This window comes from Taeniopygia guttata, chromosome 9 (genome assembly GCF_048771995.1).
Source record: "Taeniopygia guttata chromosome 9, bTaeGut7.mat, whole genome shotgun sequence".
NCBI classification, from domain to species: domain Eukaryota; kingdom Metazoa; phylum Chordata; class Aves; order Passeriformes; family Estrildidae; genus Taeniopygia; species Taeniopygia guttata.
Window position 1 is genome coordinate 25,156,462 of NC_133034.1, and position 17,060 is coordinate 25,173,521.

The following is a 17,060-nucleotide window of genomic DNA, read 5'->3' on the forward strand; positions in this document are numbered from 1 at the left end:
GAGCTCTTGGCAGAACAGGCCTTGCTTCTCCCACTTGTGCTGCAGGGTGACTTTCACAGTTCCCTCCAGTTGAAACCCAAATCCTGCTGGAAGAATGGGCTGACAGCTGTCCTGGGAGCAGCCAGCCCTGGCAGGGGTGATCAGGCAGAGCCCCCCAGACCCTCACCCTGGCACTGCCCACCTGGGCAGGTGATCCCTGGACTTACCCCACACACCCTCTGCTCTCACAGCTTGTGCTCTGCCAAGCTCCTGCTTTCCAACAAACAGCCCCAAGGCTTTATTTTACTGTCTGACCAGCCTGAGCAGAATAATCACAGGATCATGGAATGGTTTGGGCTGGAAGGACCTTACAGCTCATCCCATTCCACTCCTCTGCTGGGCAGGGACACCCTCCCAGTAGACCTAATAACAGAACTGTTAAATAATAATATTATTGTTACAACTGGACTTCTCAAAGAAAATTCCAGTAACTACCCACCCAAATTGCACCCAGGATGGAAATTTCCTGATGGCTAAAGCCAAGAATCCCATAGGTTGTGAGCCTACAGACAGCAGTGTTTCCCTGAGTGCTCCACAGGTTTTAGCTTGCTGCAGACTCCTTGGATCTGTGGGCACATCAATTGATTTAAATACTCTGAGTAAGTGGAGAATGAACGTTGCCATCTTAGATTCGTAATTAGCTTAGATGCATAATTAAGCTGCTGTTGTGCTTATAGCAAATCCTATTGAGTCACTTGATAAATGTTAAATTAGTCAACTGATTAAGCCCTGCTTTTGTTGTGCTGATGGAGAATTGCTGAATCCTGCAGGCCTGAAGCCCTGGTCAGTCTGAGGCTGAGCCTGGGGCTGCTCTGACCCCCAGGACTCGGTGGGAGGGTCTCCATCCCCCCTGCACCCCACCCCTCTGTGTGCCAGCATCCCCCTCAACCCTGCAGACTGCTTTAACCTGATTTTACTCCCCGTGCCCTGTCTTTGGAGCAATAAACCAAAATGTGCCATGAAGCTCTAGGGTTTTATCAATGCATTTTCAGCCTGGCTTTGCTGCTGCTTTCCCAGCCGTTCTGTAAGGAACCTGAGGTGGTGCCTCCACCTGCCTGGGGCAGCACCTGTGAGCCCCAGGAATGGGGCAGTGCTGGGGCAGAGCCTCCAGCCTGGGGGTCCTGCCCAGCCTGGGGGTCCTGCCCAGCCTGGGGGTCCTGCCCAGCCCTGCAGGAGGAGCTCAGGGCAGAGCACAGCCTCCTCTTCCTCCTCCTCCTCCCTGCAGGGCTCACATCCAGCACACAGCACGACCTCCGTGTCTCAGGGGCTGCGTTTCAGAGCCCTTCTCTGAGCAGAGGCAGCAGGAGCTCTCCAGGAGCCAAGCAGAACCCTTCCCGAGGAGGGGAGAAAGCACTGGGAGGGAATTCTGGGCTTCTGGAGCCAGCAGGGATAACCCAGCCCCAGACACCCCACAGGTACTCACCCAGCACCCCACAGGTACTCACCCAGCCCCAGACACCCCACAAGTACTCACCCAGCACCCCACAGATACTCACCCAGCACCCCACAGATACTCACCCAGCCCCAGACACGACACTCTCAGCCCAGACTTGCCAAGGTTTCTGGAAGGAAAAGAAGAGAATCAGAAAATGCAGCTCAGCCCTTGAGGGACACACAGCTAAACCCAGCAGCTGGAGGGGACAAGGCACAGCTTTTGCCCAAATGCTGCTTTCCTCCAAAAGGGGCAAATTTCCCACAGTGGGACCTGGGCACTCGGGCTGGGGAAGGGTGGAGGTGCTGCCATCCTCCTCATCCTCCTCCCTGAGTGCTCAGGGCTGGGAATAAACCCAAACACATTCAGCTGGGGTCCCACAACCATTCCCTGCACTTCCACAGCACCCCAGGGTGGTTGGGGTGGGAAGGGCCTCACAGCTCATCCCCTTCCACCCCTGCCATGGGGCAGGAGCAGGAATAAATCACTGCCCATCCCTCTGCTGCAGGCACCTCTAACAGTCCCCGCACTTCCTGCTGCTCCTGCTGAGTTATTTGCAGCCAAATTGAAAATAAACCAGAAGGAGAATCTCAGCTGGCCCCAGGCAGGGTCAGGGGAGGGTGGGACAGCACACCCAGGCTGTGAGCTGTGCTTTTGTGCTTTCAGCCCAGCTCATTTTCCACACTGGATTTCCTGCCCGTCTCAGGTTTTCATTCCTGCAGCACAATTTCCCTGAGGAGCATCCCGGGGGGGCAGCAGGACCAGCCCAGCACCAGGCAGAGCTTGGGGCAGGATTGTCCATCCTCCCACCCCACCCCTCCAGGACCCCTTAATGCACTGCTGCACCCAAATTTAGTGCTGCTAATGGCAATGTCAGATGCTGGGAGGCACAGGAGCCTGACCTGCAGCTCTGTTTGAAAAGCTGCAGCTGCATCTCCAGCCCCACGAGCCCCCAGGCTCACAGCACAGCTAGGGCAGGCACTGACCTCTTTTTTAGTGTGTGTGTTCTATTTTTTCTTCTTTATTCCTTTTCTAGTTTTCCTTCCTTTTTTCTCTTTTCCTTTTTTCCCCATCTTTTGAGTGCAAGCACAGCTGGAGCCTGCCCACCAAACCCATCCACATCCAGAGGAGCACAAATCCTCCCCATCCTCCCCAGCACGACTGGAACCCTTGGGAGGGTCAAAAGCAAAGCCCCAGAGCTGCAGCACCGAGGGCAGGAATTCCAGACTCCCAGACCCATGGGATGGGGATTTCTGCATTCCTTCTGGACACAGCCCACCCTCCCCAAAATACTCCTTGGAGTCAAGTGCTTCCAATTATTTTATAGGTTTTTAATCCTATTTCTCACCAACCTGATCTTTGCTGTTCAAAGTCTGTGGGCACAGCTCACCCATGAACTCCTCTCTCCACATAAATATAAATACACATCTGCACACACACCCTTTATATGTATTTGCACATTATATACTTTACATACCCCCCTTGCACATACACCCTTTAGCTCTATGCATATACATATCCTTTATGTGCAACCTTTGATGTAAATGCCCACCTATACCCTTTAAATCTATATGTTCATGGACACCCTTTATATATCTACACACAGAGAGATCCCCAGTATCTATGTGCAAATCCAGATCCTCTCCACACATCCCTTTATACAGCCCTATATCAATGTATTTCCATGGACACACAGTGTGAGGGCACCTCAGGGGTGTTTCCCAGAGGATTTATAGGACTTATATATATTTATATATAGGATTTCTAGGACTTATATATATTTATATATAGGATTTATAGGATCCACCACCCCCTGGCTGTGGGATCTCTTGCAGGGTCTCAGCCCAGACCTCAGGGATTGTCCTGTCCTTCCCCACATCTCCCCTGTGCCACAACGCCAGGGCTGCTCCCTCCCCACTCCAGGCAGCTTTTGGGGTAAAACTGGGTTTAACTGGGCCCCACTCTGCGGGTGTGTGGGTTTAACTGGGCCCCACTCTGCGGGTGGGTTTAACTGTGCCCCACTCTGCAGGCGGGTTTAGCTGGGCCCCGCTCTTCAGGCGGGTTTAACTGGGCCCCACTCTGCGGGCGGGTTTAACTGGGACCCACTCTGATGGGTTTAACTGGGCCCCACTCTGCGGGTGGGTTTAACTGGGCCCCACTCTTCAGGCGGGTTTAACTGGGCCCCACTCTGCGGGTGGGTTTAACTGGGCCCCACTCTTCAGGCGGGTGGGTTTAACTGGGCCCCACTCTGCGGGTGAGTTTAACTGGGCCCCGCTGTGCTGGCAGCACCCAAGGGTGCCATTTCCCTGCCCACAGGAGCCTGGGCTGGCAGCACGTCCCCGCAGCAGCAGCCTGGCGAGCAGAGCGACTCTGAGTCACAGCAAACACAGCCTGGAGCCTGGCACAGCGCTGAAAACACCCCGAGGCGCCCCGGGCTGGCACCTCCATTGACAAGGCTTTTCTGCCAGGCTGGGCAGGAGCCTGCAGGGAGCTGGGGCAGCATCCCCTGAGCTGCTGCCAGGTGCCAGGCAGGGAAAAGGCTGGCGAGGAGCTGCGAGCCCAGCAGGCTGGCAGGGAAGGGTGGCACCTTCCTGCAGGGCATGGCACAGCCACAGGGCTGCTCACCCTCTGCTGGGACAATCCAGCCCTGCTGCTCCTGCCTCCTCCTGCCCCACTCCCGCCAGGTTCAGGGGTTCTGTGTGGTGGAAAAGTCTCTCCTCCAACCCTCCTTCCAAAGAAAACCCTGCAGCCTCCTGTTCTCTGGTCTCAAGGCAGTTTATTGCAAGTTATCCCTGAGGACACACCCAGAGCTGCAAAAGCTTCCAGCTCCTCCAGTCTGGGGGAAAACCCATCATTTGGCTTGCCAGCCACCTAACTGCCAGGAGATGATGGGCAGAACCAAGGAAACCCTAAGGGATCATCCAGCTGGGAGTGCAGGGGGAGGAGGGCTCATTCTGTGGCCAAGGAAAGCACCAGGGTCCAACATGCACACTGAAGGTCAAGGTGAGCATTTTTGGCTCCAGGAGCCCTGCAGTTCAACATCACAAAGTCGAGAAGTGACACAAAGGGAAAAGGAGGACTAACACATCCTGCAGCAGCCCAGAGGTATCTGGGATAAAACCTGACAGCAAAAATGGGAAATATCACAGGTTTTCAAGATTCTTTTAACTAAAGTCAATGTTACACACATAATCCAATCCTCAACCAGGGCCACACTACAAGGAGAAGTCCCCTGGGATTTGGTTGCACCCTGCCTTGCTCCTGTGCAGTGGATGCTGCCCAGAATCCTGCCCTAAAGCAGCAGTGCCCAGCCTAAACCTCCCTCAGCACAGGGCAGCAGCGAGGATCCAGCACGACGTGGAAAATTCCCATTGTGCCTCTTCCCTCACCCCACGCCTCCTTCATGGCTTTCATGGGAATCTGGAGCTGAATTATTCCCTGGGAAGGACAAGTGCTGACTGTGCAGCAGGGCTGAAGGAGAACTAAAGAATTGTAATTTATATATGTACATAGAGATGTGGGATGAGCCCTGAGCAGAGGGCTCCCAGGGGAGCAGGCACAGGCAGCCTGGGGAGCCAGGAGAAAGAGCTGGGGCTCATCGGGGGGGTGAGACAGCTCTGGCAGACAAATCCAGGCTTTAGGAGAAAAAAGGTGGTGACATCTGAGTGACCACCCACTGCTGAGGCCACAGGGACAGCAGAGCCCTGCAGAGGGACACGGGCACTGCCGTGGGGGCAGAGCCAAGAGGCTCTCCAGCCAAAGCAAATAGAGAAAGCAGGGGTTAAACATCCCTGCAAAGCACCCCGTGCCACAGAGCCACAGAACAGGGCTGTCTCCAGTGGCACAGGGCAGAAAACAATTGTAATTTTGGGGCTGTAATTAGTGCTGGAGCAGGGGGATGGGGAGAGCCCAGCAGTGGCACAGAGTGTCCTGGGCTGAGGGATCTGGGAGCAGCCCCAGGGGCTGTCCCTGTCCCTGCAGGGCCACCTCAATCCTCCCACACACAGCCCAGCCCCAGGACAACCCCTCAGCCAGCTGTGGGAAAGGGCAATTCCCCTCCTCAGGATACCTTCACCATCCTCCTCCAATTCCCCTCCTTGGGAAACCTTCCCCATCCTCCAATTCCCCTCCTCAGGAAACCTTCACCACCATCCTCCAATTCCCCTCCTTGGGAAACCTTCACCATCCTCCAATTCCCCTCCTTGGGAAACCTTCACCATCCTCCAATTCCCCTCCTTGGGAAACCTTCACCACCATCCTCCAATTCCCCTCCTCAGGATACCTTCACCACCATCCTCCAATTCCCCTCCTCAGGAAACCTTCATCATCCTCCTCCAATTCCCCTCCTTGGGAAACCTTCCCCATCCTCCAATTCCCCTCCTCAGGAAACCTTCACCATTCTCTAATTCCCCTCCTCGGGAAACCTTCACCATCCTCCATCCATCCATCATCCATCCATTTTCTTTTCTTTTCTTTTCTTTTCTTTTCTTTTCTTTTCTTTTCTTTTCTTTTCTTTTCTTTTCTTTTCTTTTCTTTTCTTTTCTTTTCTTTTCTTTTCTTTTCTTTTCTTTTCTTTTCTTTTCTTTTCTTTTCTTTTCTTTTCTTTTCTTTTCTTTTCTTTTCTTTTCTTTTCTTTTCTTTTCTTTTCTTTTCTTTTCTTTTCTTTTCTCCCATCCATGCATTTATTCACCCATCCATCTATTGATTTATCTATCCATCCATCTGTCCATCCATCCATTGATCTATCTACCCATCCATTCATTTATTGATCTGCCTATCCATCCATCCATCCACCCTTCCATCTGTCCATCCATCTCTCCATCTCCCATCCATGCATTTATTCATCCATCCATTTATGTCGATCAGAAATGAGACAGAAAAGGAGAGGTTTTCCCCCCTATGCAAAACCAGAAGTTTTAAATAAAATCTCTGCAATAACACATACAATGACTAAAACATTTTCGAGTCCACACCCACAGAAGAATCACCAGGCTTGGGAGAGCTCCACAGAACTCAGATAAATCTGCTTTTGGTTTCTTCAAAGCCTCATTTCATTGCCCTGTGTCTGTGCTTGTGCCCACAGCAGGCAAACTCTACCAAAATAAAACCTGAGGGGATGGTCCCAGTGCAGCAATCCGGGGGCAGGTGACCCCCAGGGGACCCCTCACACACCCCCTCGCAGGTGGGGGGATACAGCCAAACTGGGGAAATCATGGCACAGCTTTCCTGATATAAACTGCAGAGAGTTTGTCTTATTGCCACAAAAATATGGAAAAAAAAAAGAAGTAAAAAAGTCACTGCTCCTGACGCTGGTGGTGGGAAAACAACGTTGCTTAGAAACATCCCCATCAGGGCTCCAGAACCGCTCCTTTCTGTGCAGAAAATGAATAAAATATGTAATTTATTCCCTGAAAAAAGAGGTTATTTCAAGAGACACCAAAATCCTGATGAAAGCAGAGACCCTCCCCATCTCCCTCTCCCGCTGCAGCTCATCTGACGTCCCTCACCTGCCACCTGTGGAGTGGGGACAGTGACACCTGGCCTGGCCTTGACCCCAGCTCCATCCCTGCCTCCTGCAGGGGAAAACAGCAGAATCCCAGCCTGGTGTGGGTTGGAAGGAGCTTCAATCCCACCCAGTGCCACCCCTGCCATGGCAGGGACACTGCCACTGTGCCAGGCTGCTCCAGCCCTGTCCAACCTGGCCTGGGACTCCTCCAATTCTCTGTGCCAGGGTTTCACCAGCCTCAGAGTAAAGAATTTCTCCCCAACATCTGATGGTGGCAGGGTGGCAGGGTGGCACGGTGGCACAGTGGCAGGGTGGCAGAGTGGCAGAGTGGCAGGGACAAGCCAGGGCATTCCTGCAGCTCAGCCAGTTTGGGGCTAAATGGCCAATTTGGGGTTAAATGGGCAGTTTGGGGTTAAACAGCCAGTTTGGGGTTAAATGGGAAGGATGGGGTTAAACCTGTGCCACCTGTGCCCACAGTGCCACCTCTGCCACCTGTGCCCGCAGCACCATCTCATCCCTACAGCGTCACCTGTGCCTGCAGTGCCACCTGTCCCCACAGTGCCACCTCATTCCCACAGTGCCACCTGTGCCCGCAGTGCCACCTGTCCCCACAACGTCACCTGGTCCCCAGTGCTACCTCATCCTCACAGTGCTACCTGTCATCATAGTGCCACTTCAAACCCTCAGTGCCACCTTGTCCCCACAGCATCACCTCATCCCCACAGTGCCACCTGTGCCCACAATGACACCTCATCCCCACAGTGCCACCTGTCCCCTCAGTGCCACCTTGATCCCCACAGCGCCACTTTATCCCCACAGTGCCACCTCATCCCCATGTCCCCACAGTGTCACCTTGTCCCCACAGTGTCACCTCATCCCCACAGTGACACCTCATCCCCATGTCCCCACAGTGCCATCTCCTCCCCACAGTGCCACCTGTCCCCACAGTGCCACCTCATCCCCACAGCATCACCTTGATCCCCACAGTGCCACCCATCCCCACAGCAGCCCATGGCACCTTTGGGTGCCCAGAGGATGGCCCCAGGTCCCAGCCAAGCCTCCCTGTGTCCCGAGGTGAGGCCAGGAGCTGCAGCCCAGACAGACAGACAGACAGACGGACAGAGTCGGGGTCACAGAGTGTCCTGAGCTGGAAGGGACCCCTGGGGACCCCCAGTCCCAGCCCATCAATCCTCCCTGTGCAGCCCTGCCAGCGTGCCCAAACGCTGCTGGCCTGGTGGAGTGTGGGGATTTGTGCCAAGCATCAATCTCAGGGATTTTCACCCCTGTTCCCAAGAGCTGAGCAGCACGGACAGACACACGGACAGACACACGGAGCTGCAGCAGCCCCACCTGTGCAAGCTGAGAACAGATTTCTGCTCTGCCTGAGCACGAGCAGCCTGGGCTTTGCTCTGCCATTCCTCTGACAGCTGCAGCGTGTGACAGCGCCGGTGTTCGCTGCTCTGCAGGCTGCTGGGAGCTCTCCTGCCTGGCACAGGAATAACGGGAATTGCATTCGGGGCACGGCACGTGCTGCAGTGGCAGCGCAGCGAAGGCGCTCCTGCAGTCAGACCCCAGAACCCGGGATGGTTTGGGTGGGAATGGACACTAAAGATTGTCCCATCCCACCCCTGCCACTGTCCCAGGCTGCTCCAAGCCCCAGAGCACCCACAGTGCACCCCCAGGGCATCCTCAGTGCATCCCCAGGGCATCCCCACTGTCCCCACTGTCCCCCAGTCCCTCTGTCCTACTGTCCCCTCTGTCCCTCTGTCCCACTGTCCCTCTGTCCCACTGTCCCACTGTCCCTCTGTCCCCACTGTCCCCACTATCCCACTGTCCCCACTGTCCCTCTGTCCCCCTGTCTCCACTGTCCCACTGTCCCTCTGTCACCCTGTCCCCCTGTCCCCACTGTCCCCACTGTCCCCACTGTCCCACTGTCCCACTGTCCCCACTGTCCCCACTGTCCCCACCGTCCCCACTGTCCCCACTGTCCCACTGTCCCACTGTCCCCCAGTCCCACTGTCCCTCTGTCCCTCTGTCCCCCCTGTCCCCCTGTCCCCACCATCTGGGCTCTCAGCACAGCCCAAGGCAGCTCCACCCCACTGACATCCAGGAACACCCTCAGGGATGGCCCAGAAAGGGGAGATTTCCCTCCTTACAACAATATTTATGTGAAGGAGATTTGCAGGAGTTATAAAAAAAAATCACCCTGGGGTAGGGAAACCACTGGGGGAAAAAGAATGGAATTTATGTTTTAATTACTGCGCAGAACTTTTGCTTTTTGACAGAGAAAATCCATTTTCGAAAGATTTGAAGAATTGCTGAAGGAGGGCCTGGAGTGAGAGGGTAGGAGGGAACGGCTTCCCACAGCCAGAGGGCGGGGATGGATGGAAAATTGGGAAAAAATTCCCACCTTGGACAGGCTTGGAGCAGTGGGAGAGTGGGAGGTGTCCCTGGCCCTGCATCCCTTCCAAGCCAACCCTCAGTGGTGGCTCTGAGCAGCAGCTGCAGCATTTCCCAGCCAAACAGCTGAAGCTGTTTTTCTCTGTCGGTTTTTATGGGAATGTCAGTGCCAAAAGGAAAATATAGGTACAGCCATAGAATTTTTATGACTTCATCCTCAAAATATCTCACACAAAGGGCGTTCTCCTGGTGGCTCTCAGGAGCTCACAGAGGAGCCCAGCCCAGCTCCCCGTGCACAGATAGTAAAAGGGTTTTAAAATCATGAGATTTAGGGCTAACAGGAAAAATAAGCTCAGTAGGCCTTGGAAAGGTAAATACCTTTAGCACATGGAGAAATAAAACTGTGCTATGTAGCTAGTACATGATAATTGATATAACTGTTAGATGTGACGACTGTTTAGTAATTAAATATAATTACTGTTTAATCAGAAAGAATAATCATGTGAAACTGTGCTCATGGACCTAAGAAAGATCACTATAAACTCATGTCAATGTATACAATAGAACAATGTAAGTTTAATAATTAAAGTGTAAGTTAATGAGGATAGAATATAAAATATGTTCAACTCAAAATCCGTGTCGGAGTCAGATTTGGGTTTGTACCCCTGACTCCCAGAGCTCTCAGTGAAAGCACCTGTATATAATCATATCTGTGATTATGTGTGTTCCTAAACAATGTAATTTTAATAATGAATGTGTAAGTTGTATAAGGATAGAATATAAAATACGTTCAGATTTGGGTCTGTACCCCTGATTCCCAGAGCTCTCAATAAAAGCACCTGTATATAATCATATCTGTGATTCTGTGTGTTCCTAAACAATGTAATTTTAATAATAACAAACATCTCCCAAAACTCCCTGAGGGGGCACAGGGCCAGCCCAGAGAGGGATCAGGACACCAGGCCCCAAAAGTACTTTGAGAAACAATTCAAACACATTTGGATGCTTGGAGGAGCAAGTCCCACCCAGGGCATTTTCCTTTCCTCAAAGACAATTAATTTCTCAACAAACACATTCTACAGAAGGAGTTTTGGAGCGTTAGTCTGAAATAAAAATAAGCACACTCAAAATTCCAATTGGATTTTGCCAAAGCAGCCAGGCTAAAATAATATATTTGAAATGTCTTAAACAGTGTGAGCCACGAGTAATTAAATTACAGCTTCTCTGCCATCCATTTCAGCGTTAGATTGGAGCTGTCAGCAGCTCCAGATGGAAATGCAGCCTGGGGAGGGCTGGCTTTGAGCAGCCCTGGCAGGACCTGCCCTGGCACCAGCACCAGGGCACAGCCACCCACTGCCACCCACTGCCACCCACTGCCACCCACTGCCACCCACTGCCACCCACTGTCACCTACAGCCACCCACTGTCACCCACTGCCACACCCACAGCCACCCACTGCCACCCATTGACACCCACAGCCACCCACAGCCACCCACAGCCACCCACTGCCACCCACTGCCACCCACTGCCACCCATTGACACCCACTGACACCACCCAGACAGGGACATGGGGTGACAGGGAGAGGTAGCAGTGGGTGACAGGAACACCCACCCGCGGGTGACAGGGACACACACCCATGGGTGACAGGGATACACACTCATGGGTTACAGTGACCCCATGGGTGACAGGGACACCCACGGGTGACAGTGACACCCACGGGTGACAGGGAGAGTCAGCAATGGGTGACAGGGACATTCACTCACGGGTGACAGGGACAAACCTGAATAAATGTGTGTCTAAACCCAAACAAATGTGTGGCCAAACCTGAATAAAAGTGTGCCCAAACCTGAATAACTGTGTGCCCAAACCCAAATAACTGTGTGCCCAAACCCAAATAACTGTGTGCCCAAACCCAAATAAATGTGTGCCCAAACCTGAATAACTGTGTGTCTAAACCCAAATAAATGTGTGCCCAAACCTGAATAAATGTGTGCCCAAACCTGAATAAATGTGTCTAAACCCGAATAAATGTGAGCCCAAACCCGAATAAATGTGAGCCCAAACCCCAATAAATGTGTGCCCAAACCTGAATAAATGTGTGCCCAAACCTGAATAAATCCATTCTGTTCACTGGATTGATCTTAATTTGCAGCAGGAAAATGAAGATCAGACAATGAGCCATAAAAGTCAGCCTGATGCGGAGAGTGCAGAAACAATATGGAACTCGATACCAAAATAATTGTACCATTTGCATGCGAGAGTTTTAAACTGCTCATAATTGCAGCCAGACTTAAATAAACCACAATTTCCTAAATATGTGAGGTAGTTATTATGGTTAATGCTTGGAAACAGAAATGGAACGCTGCTAAGAAATACCTGCTGCCACTTCCAGCCCTTGGCACCCGCAATTCCCAAAGGAATTCTGCAGCCCACGGTGACCCTGATGGGATCCCCATCCCAGGGCTCTGCTGGGATCCCCATCCCGGGCTGGATCCCCCCTCAGGGCTCCACTGGGATCCCCATCCCGGGCTGGATCCCCCACTGGGATCTCCATCCCGGGGTGAATTCCCCTCTGGGATCCCCATCCTGGGCTGGATTCCCCACTGGGATCCCCCTCCTGGGCTGGATTCCCCACTGGGATCCCCATCCCGGGCTGGATTCCCGCTGGGATCCCCATCCCAGGCTGGATTCCCCACTGGGATCCCCATCCCAGGCTGGATTCCCCACTGGGATCCCCATCCCAGGCTGGATTCCCCACTGGGATCCCCATCCCGGGCTGGATTCCCCACTGGCATCCCCATCCCGGGCTGGATTCCCCATTGGGATCCCCATTCCGGGCTGGATTCCCTGCTGGGATCCCCATCCCAGGCTGGATCCCCCCTCAGGGCTCCACTGGGATCCCCATCCTGGGCTGGATCCCTGCTGGAATCCCCATCCCCTGGATCCTCCAGCTGCCCCAGGACCCCTCCAGGAAGGGCTGGGGGCTGCTCCACACGATCCCAGCATCACCCCGGCTTTGGAAGGGGTTTAAAGCCCTGCCAGTGCCACCCCTGCCACCCACCCCGACCTCCCCCTGTCCCAGTGTCCAGCCTGGCCTTGGGCACTGCCAGGGATGCAGGGACAGCCACAGCTGCTCTGGGAATTCCATCCCAGCCCTGCCCACCCTCACAGAGAACAATCCCTTCTGAAAACCTACTCTAAACACTCCCCTCTCCCAGGGGATGAGAAGAAAGCAAACTTTCCTTCTCCAGGTTTATCTGTCCAGGTCACCTTTACATAATTCCAATGTCAGCAGCTTTTCTTCCACAGATTCCTCCCTGTACCTTCCCCATCCCCACCTGCTCAGCTCCCCCAGATCTGCAAACAATGCTGGGCAGGGACACAACCCTTTCTGACCCCCCTTTTCTCTTGGTTTTACACTTCTCTAAAGAGGGAAGGTTCTCCCCCCTGGGTGGGAAGGATGGGTTTCACCTCGGCTGATGGTGCCCCGATGGTGCCCCGATGGTGCCCCGATGGTGCCCGATGGCCTCTCCCCACCCTGCCCAGGCTCCCCGGAGGATGAGCTCCACCAATCTGCCTCTGCAGATCAGATTTTTGTTTAGGCTCGGGCCGCAGTTAATGGCCAGAGCTGCCTCCATCAATTATGGATGAGCACAAATTGATAGTTGTGCTCTCAAAATTGGGCCCCTCGTGCCCATGCGCGGGCAGGGCTCGGCAAAAGGGTTATTTGAGAACTGCTGACGGCCCCAAATCGGCCCCGCAGCGGCGGGTCCGGCACAGGCCAGCTTCCAGAATATCCCAGTACATCCCAGCTCTGGGCACATCCCAGCACATCCCAGCACATCCCAGCACATCCCAGCTCCGGGCAGAGCCCAGCACATCCCAGCACATCCCAGCACATCCCAGCACATCCCAGAACATCGCAGAACGTCCCAGCAAATCCCAGCACATCCCAGCAAATCCCAGCACAGCCCAGCTCCCAGCACATCCCAGCACATCCCAGCTCCGGGCACAGCCCAGCTCCCAGCACATCCCAGAACATCGCAGAACGTCCCAGCACATCCCAGCAAATCCCAGCACGTCCCAGCACATCCCAGTACATCCCAGCACAGCCCAGCACATCCCAGTACATCCCAGCACAGCCCAGATTCCAGCACATCCCAGCTCCCAGTACATCCCAGCACATCCCAGCACATCCCAGCACATCCCAACTCCAGGCACAGCCAGTTCCCAGAACATCCCAGCAAATCCCAGCACATCCCAGCACATCCCAGCACATCCCAGCTCCGGGCACAGCCCAGCTTCCAGCACATCCCAGCACATCCCAGCACATCCCAGCACATCCCACCACATCCCAGCTCTGGGCACATCCCAGCACATCCCAGCACATTCCAGCTTCCAGCAAATCCCAGCACATCCCAGTACATCCCAGCACATCCCAGCAAATCCCAGCACATCCCAGTGCATCCCAGCTCTGGGCACATCCCAGCACATCCCAGCACATCCCAGCACATCCCAGCACATCCCAGCACATCCCAGCTCCGGGCACATCCCAGCTCCGGGCACACCCCATCCTGTGCCAGCTCCGGGCACATCCTGGCACATCCCAGCTCTGGGCACATCCCAGCCCCGGGCACATCCTGGCACAGAGCAGGCCCCTGGGCTGGCAGGGTGCTCTGGGCACGGCTCTGCAGTGCTGAGCTGTGAAGGACAGGGGTGGGATCAAAGAGTCTGGGGGTTCTAGAGGGGCCTGGGCTTCCCGGGACCCTGAAGAGCCATTGCCAAGGCACCAGCATCAGCAAAAACTCATTCCTGAGCTGTGCCTCACGGGCTGAGAACAGGCTCCGAAAAGGATTTGAGAGAAGCTACGGCACACACGGAGAGAGGAGATGTGACTGTGCACGGTCGGAGCAGGGACAGAGCCGGGCCGGTGTCCCCTCCCAGGAGGCAAAGCCGCATCCTTTGCTCCCAGCAGAAATTGCAATTTTCCAAACCAAGCGTTTGCAAAGAAAGGCTCGAACGACCCCAGCTATTCCCCCCGAGCACCCGGGCAGGCTCCCCAGCGGGACTGGAGCACGGAAAATACCAAAACCAGCATTTTTGGGCTGTGCCCGGCGGGGACAGCGGAGCCGGTGGCTGGGAGGTGCCAGGCTGCTGCCAGGGGAGATGCCCAAGGCAGAGCTGGCTGGGCAAAGGCAGAGCCGCGCTTTGCTCAGGTGAGCGCCGCGGGGACACACCTGAGCCTTTGGATCCGCAGCTGCTCCCGGCGAGCGCTTTTATCCCCGTCACCTTTTGCCTTTCCTATTCCAAGTCCCCGAGCTGGAGCGGGGCCAGGGGCTGTCACCGGGTGAAATGCCCCCGAGTTGGCTCCTCTGCCGCCCCCAGCCCTGGCACAGCCGGAGTCGCTGTCTCTCCTTTTTACATAATGCCAGCGGATCGGAGCGCCTGGCACCGGGGGAGGCAGCCGGGATCGGGAGCATCCCGGAGCCGTGCCGTGCCAGGGGCAGCCGTGCCAGGGACAGCCGAGCCGTGCCAGGGACAGCCGAACCGTGCCAGGGGCAGCCGTGCCCGGGGACAGCCGTGCCATGGGGCAGCCGTGCCATGGGGCAGCCGTGCCCGGGGACAGCCGTGCCCGGGGGCAGCGTCTCTCGGTATTTTCAGAGTGCATCGAGGGCCAGCGAGGCTGGGGTGGCATTTGGAGCAGCTCGCGCTGCAGAGCTCAGCATCAAGGACATAATTCAGGCAGAAAATGAATTGGGAAGGACTTCAGCCCCAGAAGCTGAGGAGTTCACAGAATTACTGCTGCAGCCGCCGGGAAAAGCTTTGGCTGAGGAAGGGGTGCCAAGGTGAGGGCGGAATTCCAGCTCCGCTGGCTGGAAGGCGCCTCCCCACCCCACCCAAAGGTTACCGGGACTCGCGGCTGAGCCCGAGGGGTACTCAGCTCTTCCTCCAAATCCCCCTGAGCTGCTGCTCCTGGGGAGAAATGGGCTCTGCACACGGAGAGATCCGCGAGCAGCAGCGGAGATTAGTCATAAAGAGAAAAGCTCAGCCCTGTCGCCAACGAGCTGCTATTCCTGGTGCAGCTCCCGGGGCTGGGGCTGGGAGAACTCTGCTGGGACAAGCCACCCTCAGTCCCCAAACCCCAGCCAGGAATGAGGCAGAAAGGACACCCAAAGGCCCGGCCCTGGAGGCTGCAGGAGCAAGGAATTGTGATTCTCTGGGGTGTAGAGCTGGGAGCCGGGGAAATGGGATAACTGCTGGCAATTAGCACACAGTGAGTGCCCTTACAGCCAGCCAGGGTGGCCTGGGAGCAGGTCCTGTCCCTGAGGGATATCATCAAAGATTGTCTCCCACAGATGGGGAAACTGAGGCATGCTGGCCTGGATGGGGCTGCCAGAGGGCTCAGGGGTCACAGGAGCCACTGGCCGCCGTTGCCTCACTGGGGAGGTGGTTAAAGGATGAGTTACACTGATTTTGTGTGTCCTGTCTCTGGCCAAGGCCCTCTGCCATGCCCCAAACACTGCCCTCCCCATGGCCTGGGACTGGGATCCCCCTGGCACTGCCCCTGCCATGCCACCCCAGCCCCTGTCCAGCTGGCAGCCGGCTCCAGGAGACATTTATCAGCCAGCACAGCTCACTGAGGACTTCTGCTGCCAACACCACAACGGGAGGGTGCAAGGGCCCTGCTGGACCTTGGTCATGGCTGAAGGACAGGGAGGAGCAGCTGGAGAGGCCGGGCAAGGAAAGCCCAGAAAATGACACCTGAGCACCCATCCACGCTGCCTGCAGTCCCTGCAGCTCCTGGGGAGGGAACAGTGGCATTTCCCGAGCTGCAGGATGGACCACCCTGCCCTGCTGCACCACGCCGGGATCCGGGAGCGGCCGCTGAACCCAGAGCAGCTTTGCGGCTGTCCCAGGACCCCAAAGGCAGCATTTACACCAAAGTGCATCCTGCAGCTCCCCAGGGCAGCTCGGGGGGCACAGGAGCCCTGCTGGTACCCCATGGGCTGGGAGCTAGCAGGAGAAATGTGCCCGGAGCCCCACACCCCTCAGCCTGCCCATGGAGCCCCCTGTGCCAGCTGCCTCCCCCAGCAGCAGCTCCACCTCGGGCTGGCCCCTTCTCCCAGTCCGAATGTCCCCTTTGGTGGCTGAAAGGGACACTCTGCACAGGCAAAAGCCAGCCCCAGAGGCACACAAATCCTGCAGCCCCAGGGGCACACAAACCCCTCTCACCCTCAGCCCCAGAGGCACACAAATCCCACAGCCCCAGAGGCACACAAACCCCTCTCACCCTCAGCCCCAGAGGCACACAAATCCCTCTGACCCTCAGCCCCAGAGGCACACAAATCCCTCTGACCCTCAGCCCCAGAGGCACACAAATCCCTCTGACCCTCAGCCCCAGAGGCACACAAATCCCTCAGCCCCAGAGGCACACAAACCCCTCTCACTCCAAAGGCAGGACAGAAGCTGATCAGCTGCCCACACTGAGCACTTCAGACCGAACTCACAGCCATTCCTCATTTTTGCAGCCTAGCCTAGGAGGAATAAAACCCTGTGAGAGGCAGGAGGCATTCCTATGGAATGGCCGAGATTTTGTTTTCTGCATTTGTCTAAAATTGGCTTTGATCTCACCTTCCCCAGGAGCACCAGGTGAGAAGTCCTGAGCCCCCCCCGCGTGGGCT

The 17,060-nt window shown here is 55.5% G+C and overlaps 1 protein-coding gene across 3 annotated transcripts in view; it reads right to left on the reverse strand.

Moving 5' to 3' along the window:
- The window catches only part of KCNAB1 (potassium voltage-gated channel subfamily A regulatory beta subunit 1), a 53,106-nt gene that overhangs the window by 20,390 nt on the left and 15,656 nt on the right, over nt 1-17,060 (reverse strand). For 2 of the 3 annotated variants that reach the window (XM_030279919.4, XM_030279918.4), the window contains exon 2: nt 1,558-1,601. In XM_030279919.4, coding sequence (XP_030135779.3) covers nt 1,558-1,601 — 44 coding nt within the window. Of the gene's footprint in view, nt 1-1,557; nt 1,602-16,886; nt 17,018-17,060 lie in introns of those variants that run through there. The other variant, XM_072933231.1, reaches the window with a different exon arrangement.